Genomic DNA, 21,628 nt, shown 5'->3' with positions numbered 1-21,628 from the left:
ACTCCAGGCTTCTGAAGAAACTGTATCGATGTGCAGGGGGAAGGTTATTGGTACAGACGTGAGAGCTGCACTTCCCTTCCGCTGTCACCCATCCATTTCATAAAACCACCCACCCAGAGAACGCTTCTTGGGCATCCATAGGAGAGTCCCTTAAGAACTGGGGTTTCCGTATGCTCATGCCGGTGCCCCCCACAGGGCCTAGCATCATAAGCACAAGGTCAGAACTTTGACCAAGGGGATCAAAGAGCTTGCTTGGTCTTGAACCCATGGCTTTCGGTGGCCAAAGTGGGCAAAGCCATTCCTGAACTTCTACGGCCACTGCCAAGACGTGCAACACAACCTTCTTAGAGCGTCCTCCCAGCTACCCTCTATCTCTGCACCTGCAATCAGAGACTGTTCACTAGTCCCGTGGCCCCGATCTCTGGAGTGTGTGGAGGCCAGCCCTGCCGGCCAAGGCCCGATGGTGACCGAGAATGATGCTGACATTGAAGACACAAGACTAATCTGTTTATTAGGTGTGTTCAGAGAAGTCGAGGAGGGGAATTTTTGGCCAATAAATAAATAAATAAATAATCGGACCAGAGGAGGCTCGGGCTAGGAAGGAGCTGGGGGAGAGGAGGCGGAGTCTTTGCATAGTTCTCGGGGACACAGGTGGCGGGGGGCAAGGCGGGTTCTCAGCGGAAATGCGGCACTTGCAAAAACCAGAAACTGGGAGGCTCGGAGAAAGAGAAGGTCGGAAGGTGACTAACTATTTCTTTATCACAGAGACGGTGTGTGGAACCTTCATGCTCCCTCCGGGGAGGCGGGAGGCAGCCTCTCACATGATCTGCCTGGGCATCCCGTACCCCGTCATGCCGGCCTGGGAGGCCCCCTTGTTGCTGCCCATCTGCAGCCCGATGACGTTCTGTCCCTGGCGGAGCTGCTCCTCTGAAAATCCTCGCCGATTCTGCTGGGCTTTCCTGGGCAGAGGAAGTGGGGTGGAATCATGTCATGCGGACGGTTTTCCAACCCTTCGCAAGACACGCGGTTAGACAGGCTCTCCTGGGGGCCGCCAGACAGACACGAGGTCCACCAAATAGAGCAGGAGGCCCTATACTGGGCTACAGTACTGGCAGGAATGAGGGCCCTGCCCCGAGCTGTGGCCCTGCCCCGAGCTATGGCCCAACCCCAAGCTATGGTCCAATCCTGGACTATGGTCCTACCCCAAGCTATGGTCCTGCCCTGAGCTATGGCCCTGCCCCAAGCTATGGCCCTACCCCGAGCTACGGTCCTACCCTGAACTATGGCCCTACCCCAATCTATGATCCAGTCCTGGGCTATGGTCCTACCCCGAGCTATGGTCCTGCCTTGAGCTATGGCCCTGCCCCAAGCTATGGCCCTGCCCTGAGCTATGGTCCTACTCCAAGCTATGGCCCTACTCCAAGCAATGGTTTTATCCTGAGCTATGGTCTTATCCTGATTTATGGCCTTACCTTGAACTATGGTCCTACTCTGATCTATAGTCCTACCCTGGGCTATGTTCCTACCCTGAGCTATGGTTCTACCCCAATCTCTTGACCTATCATGAGCTATAGCCCTATTCCAAGTGGGCTTTTCCATGATACATGAGCTCTCTACTCCTTAGATGATTAATTAATCCAGATGATTTTTCAGAATTTCCAGGAAAGAATCAGTGGCTTTCTCTCTGAGGACTTAACCCTCAGACAACTTTTCCTCTCACTCACTCTCTTACAGTTACCTCAAGCCCTTGTGAAAATTACAAACAGCTCTTCTTACAAAGCATGCCATTAATTCCATTCTGCCTTGCCCTGTGTAGGGCCAAGTATCAATGTTCCCATTGTAGAGCTGCAGGACCTAAGAGTCAGGAGGAAAAACGTCTCATTCTTAACCAGAGGTCAGCAAGTTTCAATAAAGAGTCAGACAGTAATTTTGGTTTTGTGTGTCAGAAACCATGGTATGTCACTGACAAAGCTGGGACTAAATCCAGAGTTTCAACATGCCAGTATCTAGGAAGTTTTCAAACCAGGTTCATTTAAAATGACACAAACTGGTACCTTTTTATAACTGTCTAGAAGAAGAAAGAGGGGTGAGGGAAATGTAAGGCCAATTATTTACTACAAAGTGCTCTTTGGTCTTCATTGCCCACTGAGCTATTGTGTTGAGTTCAAGCTCCGTTGCTTCCCCTACCCCTGAAAACAACAACAAAATAAATCCTTTACGGACGTGACCACATAATACAATATCCGGGCCAGGCCACTTTTGAAAGTGAGAGTGACTATTATCAATAAATTCACTGGGACAGCAGGACATATTGTCCCTTCACTGAGTGCAGGAAAAAGCAGAATAAGTAAGTTGACTTGGGGCTTCTTAGATCATAATAAAACCAAGTTCAGACCTCAAGCCACCTCTGAGAATAGCCAGTCAGTCCTGCTCAGCCTCTGGAGAAAGAGCATATGGCCAGAGCTGGAGAAGAGTCCAGGTCTCTAGCAGGAAACACTCAACCATGTCGGCCCCGGGCAGGCTGCTGGCCTCAAGGGCAGCATGGGCCTGTCCTTGCTCTCGGGAATCAGCTGTGGGACAGGAGTGCTTGCTCCTGAGGGCTCGTGTTGCAATAGCCTCTGGGGCTTCAGATGCCCTCGCTTGTAAAAATCATCCTCTGCTGCAGGGGAGAGGGGTAGGGGCAGGGAGGCAGGAAGGGATGTTCACCTGTGAAACCAGGAGGGCTCTCCCCTGTAACAGCCATCATCCTTGGTGACTGCAACGCTGCCGAGAGCCATCAGGGTCCTCTGCACAGCTGCCATGTCCTTCCCTGCAAGTCAACAAAGAGAGTAAAGCCAACCCGGTGTCAGGCTTTCCAGAGGAATCTAGGATAGGGCTGGCCCTCTGGGAAGGAAGTTCTGATAGGAGGACTGTAGGTGGTCCCATCCAAGGGGGAGGGATAGCAAATAGTTCTCAAAGTCCTGAAGCTCACCATAGCACAGCTTCCCAGGAAGGAACAGAAATCACCTGCCTCGTCTCTACAGGACTTGCCCAGTTTCTCATCCTTTCATAGCTGCTGTAGGAATAAAGCGTTCCAAACTCTTACGTGCTCAGATATATACGTAGGTCCCCGCCCTGGGCAGAGGCCCCTGCCTCGGTGGGTTCTACAGGCTGTGGCAAGGGGAAATCCTGGGGATAGGCTCAAGAGCTGGTTGGTGGAAGAGGATTTGTCTTGGATGGATTAACTGTGCCCAACCCCAGGTTGGCTCCTCTCTTTTTTATTTTTTCTGGGTTAAAAGGGTCTAAAATCACCCTTGTGCATCTGACGGAGTACTTACTTGGCTCTGGGCTGGCGGCCAGAACATGAAGGAAAGCAAATGACAGAAAGCACTCGATGTGACACAGATGATAGGCCCTTTCTGTTGTGCAGCTTGGAAGGAGCTAAATGGAGATAATAGAGAGCTGGCTTGCAGGGTGTGTGTGTGTGTGTGTGTGTGTGAGAGAGAGAGAGAGAGAGAGAGAGAGAGAGAGGTGTGGTGTGCCCTTCACACGGTGGGAAGGGAGGCAGTGTCACCTGAGGAGCTCAGGGACACTGAACCCACAGAGAAGGCAACCGGCCCCCCAGGTCAGCCTGTCCTCCCACCTCCTTTCCTCCCTTCCAGCTGACCACTGCCCTGGACTGGGAAAGGCGCTCCTGCATCGTTGGCCCTGATTTAGGGCCAGATCCACGCAGGGCACAAGTGTGGAGAGCAAAGTTTAAGGCACGGGGTTGGAGCGGCCCAGGGTGTTCAGCGGGGCGGGGGGCAAAGCTGTGAAAGTTAAGGACAAACACAGACAGGCCCTGTTTGGGGGCACCTGGGGGGCCCAGGAGGTTAAGCATCGGACTCTTGATTTCGGCTCAGGTGGTGATCTCAGGGTCCTGGGATGGAGCTCTGTCCTAGCACAGGGCGGGGGTGGGGGGTGGGGGGTAGGAGGATGGGGGTCTGGCAGGGATTTGGGGGGGCCTCCGTGCTCAGCGGGGAGACTGCTGGAGATTTTTCTCTCCCTCTGCCCCTCTGCCCATGCATGCACACTCCCTCTCTCTCAAATAAATGAATACATCTTAAAAAAAAAAAGGAGGGCCCTCTTTGCACTGAGGGAACCATCTGTGGTCCGTGCAGCCGGCTGCCGCAGCTGGGTCACCAGGGACCTCAGAATCACAGGAGAAAGGCAGATGGAAAGGCGGCCCGGGGTGGGACTCTGGTGGAGTAAGCAGTTGAGGCCCACGGACGAGCCCACTTCAGGATGTGCATCTATTCAAAGGGGGAGAGAGACAGCACATCCTTCTTTCCCTTCCTTCCCCCCTCCCCATTAACCACAGAGCAATTTCAGGGATCCTGAGGCCCAGTGCGGGGAGGGGAGGCCATGCTGTCACAGGAGACCCCCCCCCCCGGGGTGCAGGGAGCAGCTGGGGCGCTGGAAGCAGAGTGCTGGGCAGCAGATGGCCGGAGGAGGCCACACGCCAGAGAGCCAGCCCTGCAGGTGGCTCCGAGAATGACTTCTCTCCATAGATAAGAGCTTTTCTGTAATTGTCACTGTGTAATGTGTTCCCTCCACCCGTTTTTTTTTTTTTTTTAAATAGAGCTGCAGTGATGATATTCTGAAGGATCATTCTGGAAAGAGGCAGAGAGAGGGGCTGCTCTTAAATCGTGAGCTATCAGAAAGACGCTAGACCATGACTAAGCACAGGAAGCGTAGGGTAGGCCACGCATCTGGACTCTGTACAAGAAGCACACGGGACATCTGTTTCTGGTGGTTGGAAAGAGCCAGGCCGGTGGGCCCAGGAGCTGGGGGAATGTGCAGCCAGACACCCAGCAATCCAGCCACGGACAGTATCCCAGAGCCCCCCTGGGGTGCAGCGGCAAGCTGTGCAGGAGCACCGACCCGACCTCCCCAGGCCTCCCCAGCCTCCTCCGCCAGCCCCTAGCTGGAGTACACACCACAGGAGGCCAGCAGGGAGGAGGGGAAAGAGCTGGGGGCAAGGGTCAGACACCCAGCAACCCAGAGCTCTTTACACCCCCCATCCCCATCCTGGAGAGCGGAAAAGGGAGCAACTCCGTGATTGGGAGCAGGAGAAGCTAGGGAAGGGGGCTGTATCCGACAGGACCACATGGGGGAAGTTTTTCTTTTTCTTTTTTTAAGTTTTTAGTTATTTTTTCGAGAGTGAGAGAACACGAGCAGGGGGCAGGGGCAGAGGGAGAGGGAGAAGCCAACCACCTCACTGAGCAGGGAGCCCGACTGGACTTGGAACTCGATCCCAGGACCTGGATGGACATGACCCGAGCCGAAGGCAGGCGCTTGACCAACTGAGCCACCCAGGTGCCCCGGAGGAGCTTTTCTTAAGAAAGGTCCCGAGGCAAGAGATTTGAAATAAATTCTAGGCTAGACACTTCATTATACATGACCTCAACCCAGTGGTGTTGATATTATTCCCTCTGGTGTACGGATGGGAAAACTAATCCAGGAGGTTAACTAACCAGCCTAGAGTCACTCAGCAAGGAAAACAGAGCCTGGCTCTAGCTCAGGTGTCAGAATGCAAAGTCCACCAACAGTCCACTAGGCCACCATCTCCCAATGGTCCCCCATCACAGGCTGGTTGGGATGGCATGTTTCTTGATGATCCGAGATGATATGAAGGGGTGGCAAGGGTTGCTTCAGTGCCAGGCTAGAGGGTAGGCATTGAGGGGACAAGACCCGGTCACGGTTCTTGGTCCCCATTAGTTCAAGGGTACCAACCCCAAGGACCATAAAGTCTGAGTGTTGTTGTCTGGAATCATTTCTCCAGGTCTTAACCCAAATAAGGTTAAAACAAGAGGAAGAGTTGGAGCCTAGAGTCCCCCAACCATGTGCCAATCAAATTTTTAAAAAAATTTTTTTATTGGAGTTCAATTTGCCAACATATGTGCCAATCAAATTAATCACTGCCAAGATTCTAGGAAACACTGAGCAGAAATCTGCCTCTCTAACTCTGCCCAGCTTGCTTTCCGCTCATGCCTGGTGAACTTTCTCACAGACGTCCCTTATGCGGAGCCCCAGCGCTCGGGGATTGATGGAAAGGACGAGGGCCTTTTCCCAGCTTCCTGTCTCTTCCCAGTTCAGAATTCCAGATCACATGCTGTTGCAGGGAGGGGGCCGTTTGTGGGAGCTGACTTCTGCAACCAGGGGCCACATATTCAATGGCTAAAGGAGTAATGAGGTCAAGGAAGCTCTGTGAATCTTGTCACCATCTGCCTAGAAAACGGCATTTCAGAAGGAGGTTTCCCAAGCCTCTTGGGCTATTTACGGGATGCTGCAGGGGAAATCGCTTTAAAAATATGAATTTTGACATCATTCCCCTGAAAGACTGATTCAGCAGGCCTGGAGGGAAGCCTGGAAGTTTATATTTTTAATAAGCTCCTCGGGTGATTTACACTATCAGGCAAGTTCCAGAAACATGATGACTGTCAAACCAGACTGATCATCCGAAACACCTGAGCATGTTAAAAATTCAGATTCTGGAACAATCTCTGGGGATGATTCTGAAACAGCCAGATGGATAGGCAAGCACTGCTCCAGCACTTTTTTTTTTTTTTCCCCACTTTTTAAAAACATCGCAACGTCTGGCACATGGCGAGTATTACATGACATTCCTTAGGCAATAACGCCTCCCTTCAGAGAGATCCTCCATGGAATCAAATGGTAAAGTCAATAATTGGAAGGGCTCTGATCCAAGTTGGGAGCCAGCTCAGAGTCTGGCAGCATGGAATCTCTGCTCCCTGAAAGCTACCCCTAGATATTTTGGCAAGACAGCTCGAAAACCACTGCTCAGGGCTATTCTTCCAAGAAAAATAAAACAAAAAACAAAAAACAAAAAGAATGGTTCTAAAAGAAGTACCAACTAGTTGGGAAGTGCTGGGAATTTTCTAGATGCTGAGTCCTTGATAGTGACCTACAATGGAGATCACTGCTCTTAAAAAGAGAAGTGACGTATGGACTAGGAGGTACCAAATGTAACATTAACAGCTCAGCATTTGGATCCCGCAAGCCGGCCTCTCCTCGTCTCCTCTTATGGGAGGCGCTAATATTATACTTACAATTCTAGAAAATGCGACAGTCGTATAGTACAGTAGCCTCCTTTGTCTACCCTGGCAGACCTCTTCTCGGGGGTCTTGACACCTGAGTGTGCCCTCCCTCCTGCATTATCACAGAGCAGTGTTTCCCCCAGTGTGGTCTTGCACTTCAAACTACGAAATGATAACCTCCGGGGGCGGGGGGCAAGGGTATCATTAGGTTCCCTGTTTCCCCAACCCAGGATGTTTTTTTTTTTTTTTTAATTTTTTAAGTAAGAGGCTCCATGACAGCATGGAGCCCAATGTGGGGCTTGATCTCACGACCCTGAGATCAAGATCTGAACTGAGATCAAGAGTCGGATGCTTAACTGAGCCGCCAGGCAACCTTACTACCCATAAAGTTTGAGTGCAATTACCATAAGGACACTTAAACAAGGATTTTGTTCTCTTGAATTTTTTTTTATCACTTTTGTGATATTTTATGCATGTCTCTGGAAAGAAAAAATAATCGAAAGGGTAGAAGAGAAAGAAGACCACAGAGAGGTCACTGGGTCAGGTAAGTCAGACTGAACGCTCTATTTTCAATACTAAACGTTTTTTACTGTTTTCAGGCAAAACTCTTTGCTTCAGAGCTACTTCCTTTTTTTTTATCAGTCTTGACTAGTCTTTGTTACTTTTGGAATACTGGCTTCTTTTTTCATCTTTTCTGGGATCATTTCTGATTTACCTGAGTGATAACTTCGGCATGGCCCCAATTCTCTATTTATGGTAGAGAAACTGTTGCTACAGTCAAAGGAGAAATGTCCAAGAGTAGGTTGGGCCTGCTCTGTGAGTTGTATGGATTTTTGTTGCTTGCCTTCCTGGAGACACTCTGCAGGGCAGTGGTTCTCAAAGCGGGGTTCCCATGCCAGCAGAAGCAGAGTCACCTATAAATTAGTAAGCAATGCAAATTCCTGGGTCCTACCCCAGATTTAATATCTCAGAAACCCTGGGGTGCGTTTCCCTAAGCCCGCCGAGTGATTCTGATGTAGACTGGAGGTTGAGAACCACCGCTGAAGGGGAAACCTGCCAAACATGATCACGAGCAGACCTTGGGGTAACTGAGCTGACAAAAGAGGAGGCTGCCAGCAACAGGCATGTGTGATGACTCAAGTCACTACAAGTACCTCACAAGATCCCAAAATGTCTCTCAGGCTGGGTGAAATGTTTCTTTGCTTTTGCTGTTAAGGAATGACACACACAGCGTCACCTCCCCAGAGAATATACTTGGACCTTACAGGTACTCCACCCCCCGATGTAAACCGTACTCCCCCCTAACTCCTGGTCATCACGCAAGGGGAACTGGGAGAGGGCAAAACCACGGGTCCAAGATCCCTGTCAGTAGGACTACTGAGAAAAGTAATCAGACAATCGCCTTATCAGAGTCTTGCCTGCTCTGATATTCTAGAATTCTACATGTCTAATGCTTGCTCAGCATGTGGCGAGGCAAAGAAACCCAAAGGTTAGTTGTTGATGGTCTTGAAGCTGGAGAAAAAACGAACATTTATTAGGTGTCCATTAGCCAGGCATTGTACACGCTTAATCCTTATAAGAACCCTCTGAGGAAGGTACTAGACCTATTTACAGAGAAGGAAACTGAGGCTCTTGGAAGCTAAGAGCTCACAATGCTGGGATGTAGCTAAAGAGTTTGGACCATCTTCCTGACTCCAAACTCATGCTCTTTTCACTGCACCGAGATCTTCTGGGTCTGGAATTGGCAAAGCGACATAATATGGGGAAAGACGTCAAGAGGGTAATGACTACAAGATAGAAAAATGTCAAAAAAGGCAAAGCCAGTCCCTCTGTGTTAGAGAATGGCCAATGCACCAAAGATACCCCAGATGATAGAGGGCAGATGTCATCCAGGCGACCTTACCGGCTTCTGTGTGAAACCATTAACGGAGTCCATCTGTCCCAAGACAGAATCTGTGCCTTCCCAGCCTTGCTCCTGCTGCCCTCATTTCCCATTTGTCCTAAAAAGGACAGGCCAATGACAACAGTAACTTTTACACTGCCACCGCGTATAATGCTCTATATTGCCAGACACTACGCTACGCACTTCTAACGCATCATCCAATTCCATCCGCATGTCAACCCTGTGAGATAGATACTATTCCCCCATTTTACAGAGAAAAAAATCCCCCCATTTTATATGAGAAAAATCGAAGTTCAAAAAAGTTAACTGATGAGGGGTGGAGGAGAGGTGTGAAGTAGGCCATCTCGCTTCTGACTCAGAAACCTGCCTTCTACTAGCTTCCAGGGTAAGTTTTCTTGGAGTCTTTTGGACCAGCGCATTCCCCAGCTCCCACGTGTTCTCGCTCATTCTCTCTGTCTCTGTCTCTGTCTCTCTCTCACGAACACGCACACCTCCTTTTCCTGCTCCCCTCTCTTCCCCTTCCCACTTTCCTTGCACAGGAAAGACACTGACGTCAACCTCCGGAGCGCTGTCCTGAGTCATGGACAGCTGAGATGGCCCCACTGCTGCCCCTTCCCGTGCCCACAGCAAATCCAGAAGGTGCCAGGCGGTGGCCTTCCCTCATCCAAGAGGAAGACTGCTCCAGGCTCCAAGCGGCCCTCACTTCTTCCCCAGCCCTGGCGGAGATGGCTCCCCCTCCCTCCCTTCCTCCCTCCCTCCCAGGGGACCTCCAGGAGCTTTGTCTCTCATATCCCTGGGATTGGCTTGTTTTCTGGGCCATTCTGCCCTGGGTTCCTTTTCAAAGCCCGAGTCCCTTTATTCTGGTATCTCCAAGTCCATTTCACACATTTCACTGTGCCTGGAAAAGGGGTTCCAGGACAATGGGTCCACCCATCCGGGGGCCTCTGTGTCTCTAAAAAAAACCCCAAGCCCTACATGAGAAGGCCTCCAGCAGCTTTATCCACCCACAGCATCAGAGCAACATGGGCCACGGGGGGGAGGGGGGCGCGCAGGCTCCTGGGCAGATGCCAGCAGGGAGGCGGGCAGGGGGCACGGAGGCCTGCAGCGTGGGGGCCGCGGGCAGCGCCCGGAGTCGCCCTGCAGAACGCGGGGAGACGGCCCAGCTCCTTGCAGCCTGCGCCCGCCTCGTGGCGTCCCTTTGATTCCCGCCTGCTCAGCGCCATGCAGGGGCGCGCACAGCCCGGAGGGCCCAGCCCAGCTCCCTGCGTCCCCAGGGCCTCACCCAGGCCCAGCCCGGCCCGGCCCTCCCGCCTCCGCCTGAGGCCCCCCGCCGCGCCACCTCCTGCCGCACCGCGTGGTACCTGCGCCGCCGGCCTTGTCCCCGACCCTGAGCCCCTGAGCGCCCTGAGCACCCTGAGCATCCTGAGCGCCCTGAGCGCCCTGAGCATCCTGAGCGCCCTGAGCATCCTGAGCACCCTGAGCACCCTGAGCACTCTGAGCATCCTGAGAGCCCTGAGTACCCTGAGCATCCTGAGTACCCTGAGCACCCTAAGCATCCTGAGCACCCTGAGCGCCCTGAGCATCCTGAGCGCCCTGAGCACCCTGAGTGCCCTGAGAGCCCTGAGTGCGCTGAGCACCCTGAGCGCCCTGAGCACCAATTGCCACTAATGCTCGGGATGACCAGGCCTGATCCTCCGTCCTCACTGTCCCACTGGGGGCCCTGGGGCCCCTGCAGGCCACCTGGACACTCCTGAGCACCTGCTTTGCCGCTGCTGGCCATGGCACCCTCTACCACATTAGCCACATTGCCCTTGGAGCCAGTCTCCTTCTCTTCCTTTTAAGCTTCCTACTTTGCGCCCCAGGGATGAGACTCCTCAGCGTCAGCCTCGTTTCCTCTTTTCTAGAAGCCTTAACCTGGCCTGGAGCCCACCTGGCCACTACCCTACCTCGGGCTACCACAGTTTCTCTCACGCTTCTTGACGCCCGCTCCCCCTTCTCTTAAGAAGCATTAACCTAAAAGGCTGGGGCAGGCGGTGTAGACCTCCCCTGCTCTGTTCATCAGGGGCCATCGCCCACCCCTCCCCTCCCCTTCACTGCCAGCGCCTTCCGGGTATGGTGTTTACCTGCCTAGTCTTCGGCAGGTAAAAACATCGTCAGTCCCATAAGGACAGGAGAGCACACTCAGGGGCCCCGTATCCCATAGACCTTCTGCTTTCTTCCTCTTCCTACACGCTTCCTATACTGGGGGGGGGGGCTCACCCTTCTAGTCACATGAACCCTGTTGTGCAGGGGCTCCATCCTTTGTCCCACACAGCCCCGACTCCCCCTCCTCCTCCCCTCAGTCACTGTTAGGGCCCAACAACCTGCTCTGGGCGCAGGTGAAGGAGGGAGCCTCCTGCCCGAAGTGGGGTGCACTGGTTGAGGCCCATCCTCTGGCATCAGAGTTGGGGCATGAGCCTTGGCTGCTAATTGCCAGTCATCGGACGTGGTAACCATGGACAAGCCTCCGCTCCATCCTCCAGGAAACCGGAAAACACCACGTCACCAGTCCTAGGAGAGCAGGTTGGCCCTCGCACCAGGCCCGCTGCGTGGGAAAATGTCCACAAGCAGGGGCTCTCGTTATCAGCTGGGGGAAACATCATAGCTCTGATCTAAAGAGCAGACCCCACAAGCCTGGAGTGTGACGTCCAGGAGGACTTGGAGGCGAGCGCCCACCAGGCCCCAGGGCCTGACCCTGCAGGCCCGGAGATCTGCGCTGCTAGGCATTGGCAGAGCGCGGTACACTGGTTGGTGTCTTAGGATTTTAACAACTCACCAGTGAAGGAGACAGGAAATACCACCGGCCCGGGCATCCTACTGGTTGGACCACTGACAACACCCAGTGGCAGCGGGCACCGAGAGCAGGGCCTGCCTGGCAGCCCGCCTTCACCTAGTCTGTCCCCAGGGCCTACACGGTTGCACGCAGGCGACAAGCATTTGGGCCCAAGGGCACCTCTAGGCGCTGTGACCGTGGGTCCCAAATTCTCGGGCACAGTCTCCCAGTCACATCATGTCCCCCGACAACGGTGGATTATTAAATATGTCCGGAAATGTGATTTGATTTTTATGCCTCATAAGACTTCTTAAGTCACCAATGTGAAAGAAACAAAAATCATGTCACACTCTCTGAGCAGAATACATATCTGGGAAGTAGAGTCACCGAGCCCGGTAAGAGGTTGGGGTGCTCTGGATTTCTGGGCTTGGAAGACAGAGCTGCGCCAGGCGGCTTTGTCTGGAAGCCCTGCCGCTGGTGAGTCAGGAGCGTGCTCACCACCTCCCTTCTCTTCCAGTAGCTACCATTTGTGCAAGAGTACGTTGTGGGAGGGGTAAGAGCAATAAAAGCCATCCCTGCAACCATTATTGGCTTCCTGTCCTCAGAGGCTTCGGTGTCTGCTAGTTGCCCGACCCTGCCATGGCCTCGGGGTGTGTGTTCCCTCAGAGGAGGGGACCCTTTTCAATAGAATGTCCCGAAGGGGTGGGGTCACAGCGGATAACCCCCCCCCAGGAGTGCACACACACACGTGCACACACACGTGCACACACACACACAGGCAGATGCAGGCAAGAACAGTGTGAGCAGGTTTCACAGAGGAGGGGGGGACGTGGAGGGGGACGGGAACAAGGCCCCGGGGCTGTTTACCTTCCCACAGATCCACCGTCTGAAAAATGTCAGTGGTCCTGACCCCGTAGATCTCTGCTGCTTTTAGGAACTGGGAGATTTGCTCCATCTGCTTAAAAGCCATCTTCGACTCTGAGATCTTGGGAATAGGCTCCTGTCCGGGTGGGTATAAACTGTTTATCAGCTTGCACAGGACCTGAAGCGGGAAGGGGAGCCAGTATCAGTGTTTCCCTTTGTACGAACCGGTGGCTGAGGCAGAGGAATCCCAGGCCCCACAGGGCACGCCTCACAGGTTTGGGCAGCGGCAAGTCTTTGGCACCCCATGCAGGCCCCGGCTCGGCTCGGGGCTGGGTGGCCCGGTTCCCACAGCACATCCCAAAGCCCCAGCTGGCCTGGCTCCCAGGGCTGCTCCTGACCGCAGTGGGTGCTGCAGCCCAGGCATCCCCTTCTCGCCCTGCTCCTCCGGGCCTTTCTCTGGCCTTTCTCTGGCGGAGGGAAAGCAGGTCTACAAATAGGGAACAATATGGGGGATGGGGCCTGGGGTCCAGACTTCCAAGGGAGGGAGGAGAAGTCAAATAGTAGAATCTAATACTATGTCCTCTATGGAAAGGCAGATCCGAATGAGGCTTCCGTAACTCATCCCCTGTGTGCCAGCCACGGATACCAGGACTGGACCGGGGACTCCCGAATGCCTGGAACCCGGGTCCTGGGCAACCCAACCGAAGCGACACACAGCTGTTATGTAACCGTGCATGGCAGCCTGCAGACGGGATGGGCCCGTTCCCCTCGGCAGGCCCCAACCCCCAGGCGCCCAAGAGCATCGGGTCCAGCAAGGATCCCCTTCGGTTTCTGGAGATCCCATGTGTTCATCAGACATTCACTGCCTCCAGGCAGCAGGGCCCCGGGAAGGGAAGGGAAAGGAAGAGGGGGGGGTGGTTAGTGTCCTCCATCCCTTCCTTTGTTGCACCTTGTAACTAACCCAAACCCCGGGGCCTGGGGAAGGACGACCCCTCCCGGAGCTGATGGACCAAGAGGCTGGAGAAATCCTGATGGGGGTCCTTCCCGGGCTTCCCTTCAATGCAAAAGGCTTCCCCTTTGGCACTAAGTCCCGGGGCAGCTGCCCGGTCTCGGGGGGATGGGGATGGGGATGGGGATGGGGATGGGGATGGGGATGGGGATGCGGATGGGGATGGGGATGCGGATGGGGAGTGCTGCGGGCTGCTCCGGGCTGCCGGGAAGGGCGCAGGGTCCCCGGCACGCCCACGCCGTGCCCCGAGCGAGCGCCAGGAAGCCCCGGGGCCCCGGGCCCGCGCCGGCCCTTACCGTCCCGTCCATTAACCATTGCTGAAAGTGGGCCCTGCCGGGGGGCGGGTGCGCGATGTCCTCGGCGCACTGCAGGATGATCCAGTCCACCAGCTTGTTCTCCAGGTCCGCGTCGTACTTCTGCTCGATCTTCTCCTGCACCTCGCGGCTCAGGCCGTAGCTCGGGCCCCGGTTCGCCATCTCGGGAGGAGCGCGGAGGCCCCGCGCCGCAGCCGCAGCCACAGCCACACAATAGCGGCGGCGGCCCCGCGCCCCGCGCCCCGCGCCCCGCGAGCGCGGCCCGGACGTGCTGGGCGGCGGGCGGGGTTAGATCCCGGAGCCAATGGAGACCCCGGCGCCTCGGCTACCAGCGCGCAGGACCGCGCGGCCACGCGCCGGGGACTCCAGAATAAAGCCCTGCTGCGGGGGGGGGGGGGGGGGGGCTGGACCGCCCCTCCCCTCCCGGTCCCGCCTACCGACGGGTGAGTGGAGACGATGCACGCGGGCGCACCACCAGGCCGAGCTCCCCCACCAGCGCCTCTCCCCGCAGCACGGGGCTGGGGGTGGTCGACACCCCCCCCCTCCCGCCCCGCTGCAGAAGCACTTTGCGAGCCAGGGATGCGGAGGTGGACGAGCAGGTCACGAACTGGCAGGCGGGCAGGCCGCCTTGACGGTCACCTGCGGATGCTGCGCGGCGCCCGCAGAATGGTCCCCGGAGCCGCTGGGAGTGTCCCCCCGCCCCGCACACAAGGGGCAAGTGGGGGCCGCTGCTAGGAGCCCCCCCCACCCCCGGTGTCACTCAAGCCCGCCCGCCTCGCCCCCGCTGAGAGCTTCTTTCTGGCTACACAATTCTTTCCCCTCCTGGGGTGGGAGGGGGAGGGGGGTGAGGGGTTAGAGGTGGGGGGCAGGGCCGACTGTCTAGCAGAGCAGCCCACGGGGGTGGGGGTGGGGGTAGAGGTGGGGGGAGGGCCTATTGTCTAGCGGAGCAGCCCACGGGGCTGGGGGTAGAGGTGGGGGGCAGGGCCGATTGTCTAGCAGAGCAGCTCACAGCTGCAGGGGCCCCGGCCTGGGCCTGGGGGGAGGGCCCATTCTGTCCGCAGTCCACCTGCCCCCGAGCTGCCCAACCACTTTCCCTCTGTCCCTCTGCCCAGAGGTAGCAGTTGTCTGGCTGGACAGGAGGGAGGGGCTGAGAGCTGCAAGCATTCATTTGTTCAGCTGCCAGCTGCCAGCCAGATTCCATCCGGAAACTTCCATCCTGGTGGGGAGACTGTTGTGCCTCAGTTTGACTTATCGGAAGGATGCACCCTTTTTTTAAAAAAAAAAAAGATTTATTTATTAATGAGAGAGAGAGAGAGAGAAGCAGAGGGAGAAGCAGGCTCCATGCAGGGAGCCCGTCTGTCGTGAGACTGGATCCCGGGTCTCCAGGATCAGGCCCTGGGCTGAACCACCCAGGCTGCCCAGGATGCACCCTTTTATTTATTTATTTTTTTTGGATGCACCCTTTTAATACTACTTTTAATCAGAAGATACTGAGAGTGTGAGAAATCAATTAAACGAGAGCACACAGAGTGAAAGGTTTGGGTAGAGTGTAAACATTTCATCTGTTTATTTTAGTTGAGGACCTGGCAGGCCCCACTGACGTGCCACCAGTATTTGATGAAACAAGACCCTGGGACTAATCAACTTAGACCTAAGTTGGCCTGAAATTTTTGTAACTACTAAGGGGCTTAGCAGCCTGTCTTCCTAACTGTAAGCCACCTGGTAAGGTCTCATTGTGTATGCCTCGGAGTACTTTTTCTCTGAGAAAAACACTCAAAAAAGCGTTCTTTGGGGTGCCTCAACTGTGGCTCAGCAGTTGAGCGTCTGCCTTTGGTGCAGGTCATGATCCTGGGGTCCTGGATCGAGGTCCACATCGGGCTCCCCGCAAGGAGCCAGCTTCTCCCTCTGCCTATGTCTCTGCCTCTATCTGGGCCTCTCATGAATAAATAAAATCTTTAAAAAAATGCATTCTTTTGGTTCATTCAGCAAATATTTTTTGAGTGCTTAATTGTGCCAAGTACTGCACCACTGCACCACAGAGGAATCAAATACAATTCTTTCCCCTGGGATGGATGGATTGTTCAATTGACTCAGGCATATTAGATAAAGCAATTCTGGTGTATGTAAAGGTAATCCTGGTGCCTGGGCAAAATTGGTCAGAAGCTAGGCAGGGAATGACTCCTTCAATATTACATGTATTAAGAGAAATCTCCTGCCAGCTGGGGCCTGGGCTACTGAAAATGTAATCACTTAGTAGACATGTGGGAGGTTTGCTTGAGAGAGAACCCTGAGACACAGAGCGCTGTAAGAGAATCCACTTTTAGGAGAGCAGCAGGTATAGAAAAAGGCACAGCAAGGCCTGACTAATGCAGATCTTGAGGCTGCATGGAATCATCGGTTGAAGAAGCTCTAAAGACGACAGAACTGTCTCTGGAGATTTGGGGCTCAGGGGCAGAGTTTGGAGCAGGGAAATTGTCAGCAGAATTTTGGAAGTCACTAAGTTGCACTTGGGTGACAGCAGTAAGGTCAATTCCAACTCTTGACTAAGGAAACGGAGGCCCGAACAGAAGGCATGTTACTTTCTCTGTGGCTGGAATTGCTCTAAGGAAGAGGTTGGTTGGTTATATAAAGCTAGAAACAAGTCTATAAGATGTACTGTGCATTTATCTTCCTTCCTTCCTTTCTTTCTCTCTGACTGTACTGTGCAGATCATTTGTATCCAAAGATTTCCTTTCATTGTGACAAAACAGCTGGGGTGCTTTAAGTGCCTGATTGAGCTCATGGTTCTGGGGAAGATACAGTGGCAAAGAGTGGGGGCCGCAGCAAGCAATAGGTTAGCAGTGTCCAGCAATCTACAGAGAAAAAAATGTTTGATCCCTCGGAGAAATGGGCTCAACCCTCCATTTCCTGAGTGCTTCTACTGTTCAGTTTCTCAAAAACATCTTTTTTTTTTTTTTTAAGATTGTATTTACTCATGAGAGACACAGGCGGTGGAAGAAGCAGGCCCCTGTTGGGAGCCTGATGGGGGACTCTTTCCCAGGACCCCGGGATTACGCCTTGAGCCAAAGGCAGATGCTGAACCACTGAGCCACCCAGGTGTCCCTCAACAACTTTTTTAAAGGGCCTGTGTATGGGGATCCCTGGGTGGCGCAGCGGTTTGGCGCCTGCCTTTGGCCCAGGGCGCGATCCTGGAGACCCGGGATCGAATCCCACATCGGGCTCCCGGTGCATGGAGCCTGCTTCTCTCTCTGCCTGTGTCTCTGCGCCTCTCTCTCTCTCTGTGACTATCATAAATAAATAAAAATTAAAAAAAAAAAAGGGCCTGTGTATGTATGCACTCTGGATCTTTCATGAATAAAACAAAGAAAATCTTCGAAAAAAAAAATAAAGGGCCTATGTATATGAGTACAAAAATGCATGAGACATGGCAATGTGGTCTAGAAGCAAGGTTAAGCTTGTAAACAATAAGTCCCAGCCAGGTATCATGCTAAAAGTATGCACAAGGTACTCAGGTACGATGATACCTAGAAGAAGGAGGTAGGGATTGGTGAAAAGGTTTACAAATGAGATGACTTTAAACCTCAAAAGATGAGTGGGCGTTTGCCAGGTGGATGGGGTGAAGCAGGAGAGATTGGGAATTCAGGAACGGGCTTGGCAAAGGCAGCTTATTTAGGCAGTGAAAATGTTCTAGTAACAACAAAGCATAGGATTAAAGGCAAGAGACCTATGGGAAGAAAAATAAGGCTTGGCTGTCAGACAGGCACTAGACCATGAAGTAGTCTGTTTGCAAGTGCCCATGGTCAAATTTTCAGGATTTTGAGAGCCAGTTGTCACTTAACCATTATAAGCAACTAAATTATGTAAACTTACAATTAAATACATTACAAATGTTAAATACTCAAAATGGATCACTTCCTAATTTATTTTGCTACGTTTTACTATTACCTGTGCTTTGGGGGATATTATTATGTTTATTGTCTCTCTCTGGTGTATACACTATGTAATGGTGTGCTACTGGCCATTTCTTCCCAGCTTTGTTGTATTCAGTGACAGCATAGAGGTAGCTTCAAACCAGTCATTAACAGGTGTATTAATGCCATGGATGTTGGCAAATTTATAAATCAGGCTGTTTTTGTTTTGTTTTGTTTTTCTGGAAAGCTGGTTAATTGTAAGTATTTATTGGCTTTGTTTACCACTGGACTTACACAAGAGGTTTTTAGTTTTATCGCAGGAAAAGAGAATCATCCAATTGATTTGGGCGAAGGAAAAGGGGATGATTAGAATGACTCACAAATTTGACCTGTAAAGTAGGTTAAAGTGGTGCCATTTATTGTAAAGGGACTTGTATTCGGGGAGGCACGTGTACGCGAAAGGTAACAAGGTTTGTATTTACTAAGTCTGGGGGCCCACGATCCATCCCAGTTCGTTAGATACGTGGTTCTGTGGATCTGGACCTCAAGACAAAGATCTGGAATGGAGGAATGGACTTGAATCATCTGCACGCGTTAAAGCTAGGAGAGAGGTAGGGTGTCCGTCCTTGACTCTTGATGTCGGCTCAGGTCATGATCTCAGGGTTGTGAGATCAGAGTCACCTCACAGTCTGAGGTGCCTGGGGATAAGCCATGTCAAAACAAAGCTCCTGACCTCAGTGGTCCTTTGAGAGAGGGAGGTTGGAATATACCAGAGAATCTCAAAGCACTTAAATTCTACCAAAAGGGGGGAGAACAGAATGCTGTTCTTGAGAAAGCACAGTGGACCAGGGACAAACTTATTAGAAAAAAGAGGTGGAAAGGAGTTGGGAAAGGCTTTCCCTGGGAAACTGACATTTGAGCTTATTTTTTTTTAATTTATTTATTTTTAATTTATTTATGTTTTTAGTAGAAGAAAGTTTTTCTGTCAGCAAGACTCGGAAAGCCCAAATGTGTGGAAGGATAATTTCTTCAAAAGACACATTTGGTTAAAAAAGAAAAATTGCTTGCCTTTTCCTAGGTATATTCTCTAAATGCATAAGAGCACCACGTTTTAAAATATCAAACCGACTATGCATATCATGTGATTACGTTTCTAAATTAAAAATGACTTTATTTTTTTAATTTTTAAATAATTTTTAAAAAATGACTTTGGATGTACTCTTAGAGGGAATCTTTAAAAGCTGTATTTACATTCCACCATCTTCTTTCCTTCAGAAAATAAGAGTTGTTTGGGTTTTGTTTTTTTAACAGTTTCAAATTTAATGAACATTTGGCACATTCCCTTTGGGCCCTGAATGGTTGTGTGGCGAGTCCTGTTCTCCTTGCTGTCTCCATGCTTTACAAAGCTCAGCCTTGCCCAAGGCTCTTTCCCTCCTCTCCTCCACACAGAACTTTCTATTGACTGCTCAGAGAACAGCATACCGTTTGGATTTGTGTCTGGAGATGCCTCTAAGCTCAACAGATGCAGCAAAAGCAAATTTATTCTGGTCTCGCTTAGCTTTCCTTACCACTGGCGTTTGCCTTAGCTCTTTTCCATTGTACATGCTGAGATTTAGAAGGGTCGTGCATTTAGAATGATGCAGGAGTTCCAGAGGATAAAGCACTCGGGGGCTGCTGGTTGTTCAAGCATTTTCTGTGTCACTGGATACATGGCATGGAGTTTTAGGGGGGAAAACCCCACTAAAGTAACTAACAATGCACTAGAATACCTGATCTCATTGATACAAAAATCATATGGAATTCGTGTTATCTTTGTAAAACTAGATTAAAATTTTAAACAGTTTTTCCTATATTCAGGTAGGGAAGGTTCCTCCTCCTTCCTGTCTTTTTTTTTTTTTTTTTTTTTTTTAAGATTTTATCCATTCATGAGAGACACACAGAGAGGCAGAGACACAGGCAGAGGGAGAAGCAGGCTCCATGCAGGGAGCCCGATACGGGACTCGATTCCAGAACCCCGGGATCACACCCTGAGCCGTGATGCTCAACCGCTAAGCCACCCAGGCGTCTCTTCTAACCTTTGAACGTTTAAAAGGATACCACACAACTAACCTTCTAATTTGGCATCTTGAGGAAAGCAGGTGCCTTATAAGCCCTGCCTGCTTCCTTGCCTCTTTTCCTTCCTAACCCCCACGAATTATGTCTACCAGTTTCTCACCAGACTGTGCTCAGTGCATCATAAAAGTGAAAAGGTAGGGACTCCTATGTTGGTCACTGTTCCAAATGTACTGCACCTATCTAACCCTTATGCTTTATTATCTAGCTTTATGTCATCTGACAGCTGAGGAAACTTTGGGGAGGTTAAGTAAATTGCTCAATTACAGGGTTTGTAAATGGTGAGCTGAGATTTTAAGCCCACCTACATAGCCCATCCCTAACCACTATGCGTAATGCCTCTACAGGTATGCTGGGAATCTCCAATCACGCTTATTACATTTTTTGAGATGCTTAACCCTAGGAAAATCTCATGGGCAGGGCTGTTTTCTCTTCATCTTTCGAATTCTCATGCCTAGCAATGTCTGGGTGGAGCAGGCCCTGGCATAGCCACCCTGCCATCTGCTACAAACTCATGCTAGCACTAGGCATCTAGGAATACGCATGATTCATGTATATTTGATTGGTAAGTGATTTTTGTTCAGTATAACTCATAGATTGTAGTCCTGTAGGACATTCTCCTTTTTAGTATCTGTGTCCGGGGTCCTGAAGACCACCTGTAGGTTTGACGATTTGTTAGGACTCAGCACATAGTTCTACTCACGGCTATGACTTACTAGGAATACAGAGCAAAATCTGCAAAGGAAAGACATATGGGGTGAAGTCTGGGAAATTAGGCACAAGCTTCCAAGAATTCTTTCCCAGTGGTCATGCCGAAACTCCCCCAGTAACAGTTGTGACCATACATGTGAAAGGTCCACCAGGTAAGCTTGTGATACTCAGTGCCCAGGTATCGGGAGCTGGCCACTTAGCCTCTGTCTGGTACCTATCACAATTCCAGACTCCCAGAAAGGTGTTGAGCACAAACCATACCGTTCATACAGTATAGACAGTTTAGTGAGCCACTTTTACCAGTTCCAGGGATGGTGGAAACCTCCTAAAAGTCAAGTTCCCAGACGCCAGCCAAGGGCTCACCTTGTAAGCTGGTCTCGCTGAGTCTACGCAGTCGGGCTTGCTATTTTAGCGTTCTCTGGCATGGGAATTTTATCCCAAAAATATTCTTTCTATAGGTCATGTTATCAATTTATTTTACTTTGACAGACACAACTTAAGCGGGCTAAATAAAGTCCAGCCAAATTTAAAAGCTAAAAGACACCACCTCATTGATATCAAGGCTCACTACTGTGTAAGCCCATTTTAGTTATTGAAAAACACCTTTGTACTAATTGCACTTCATATTTTCTTACTATCTCTGCACTTCAGGAAGCCCTCTGACTTAGACGGCAGTCACTTGGCTCTTTGTTCTTAAAGGCACATAATAGTAAAGGAATGTTTCTGCAGGCAGGCAATTATATAGAAAGATAAGTTGCCTCTTTAGAGTACTACATCAAGATCAAATCCCCCCATTTAAATGGCATATAAGCCAAAATTTAGAAATGATATATTTTCTTTATACCATTGTAAAGTTTTGAACATTTAAAAACAGATAACCTTAAGTTCAAACATAATACGCAGAACATAATAT

The 21,628-nt window shown here is 51.5% G+C and overlaps 1 protein-coding gene across 1 annotated transcript; it reads right to left on the bottom strand.

Moving 5' to 3' along the window:
- Positions 1–490: 490 nt before the first annotated feature.
- Positions 491–14,338, bottom strand: TAGLN3 (transgelin 3). The gene is made up of 4 exons (XM_038582798.1): positions 13,964–14,338; positions 12,662–12,836; positions 2,707–2,809; positions 491–959 (listed from the first exon to the last, which is right to left on the bottom strand). Exons 1-4 carry the CDS (start codon positions 14,141–14,143, stop codon positions 818–820), a joined length of 600 nt encoding a protein of 199 aa, XP_038438726.1. The 5' UTR covers positions 14,144–14,338; the 3' UTR covers positions 491–817.
- Between the last annotated feature and the right edge of the window lie 7,290 nt (positions 14,339–21,628).

This window comes from Canis lupus, chromosome 33 (genome assembly GCF_011100685.1).
Source record: "Canis lupus familiaris isolate Mischka breed German Shepherd chromosome 33, alternate assembly UU_Cfam_GSD_1.0, whole genome shotgun sequence".
Lineage (NCBI taxonomy): Eukaryota > Metazoa > Chordata > Mammalia > Carnivora > Canidae > Canis > Canis lupus.
Note: the sequence above shows the minus strand (reverse complement) of the source record. Positions and strands in the feature narration are given on the sequence as shown.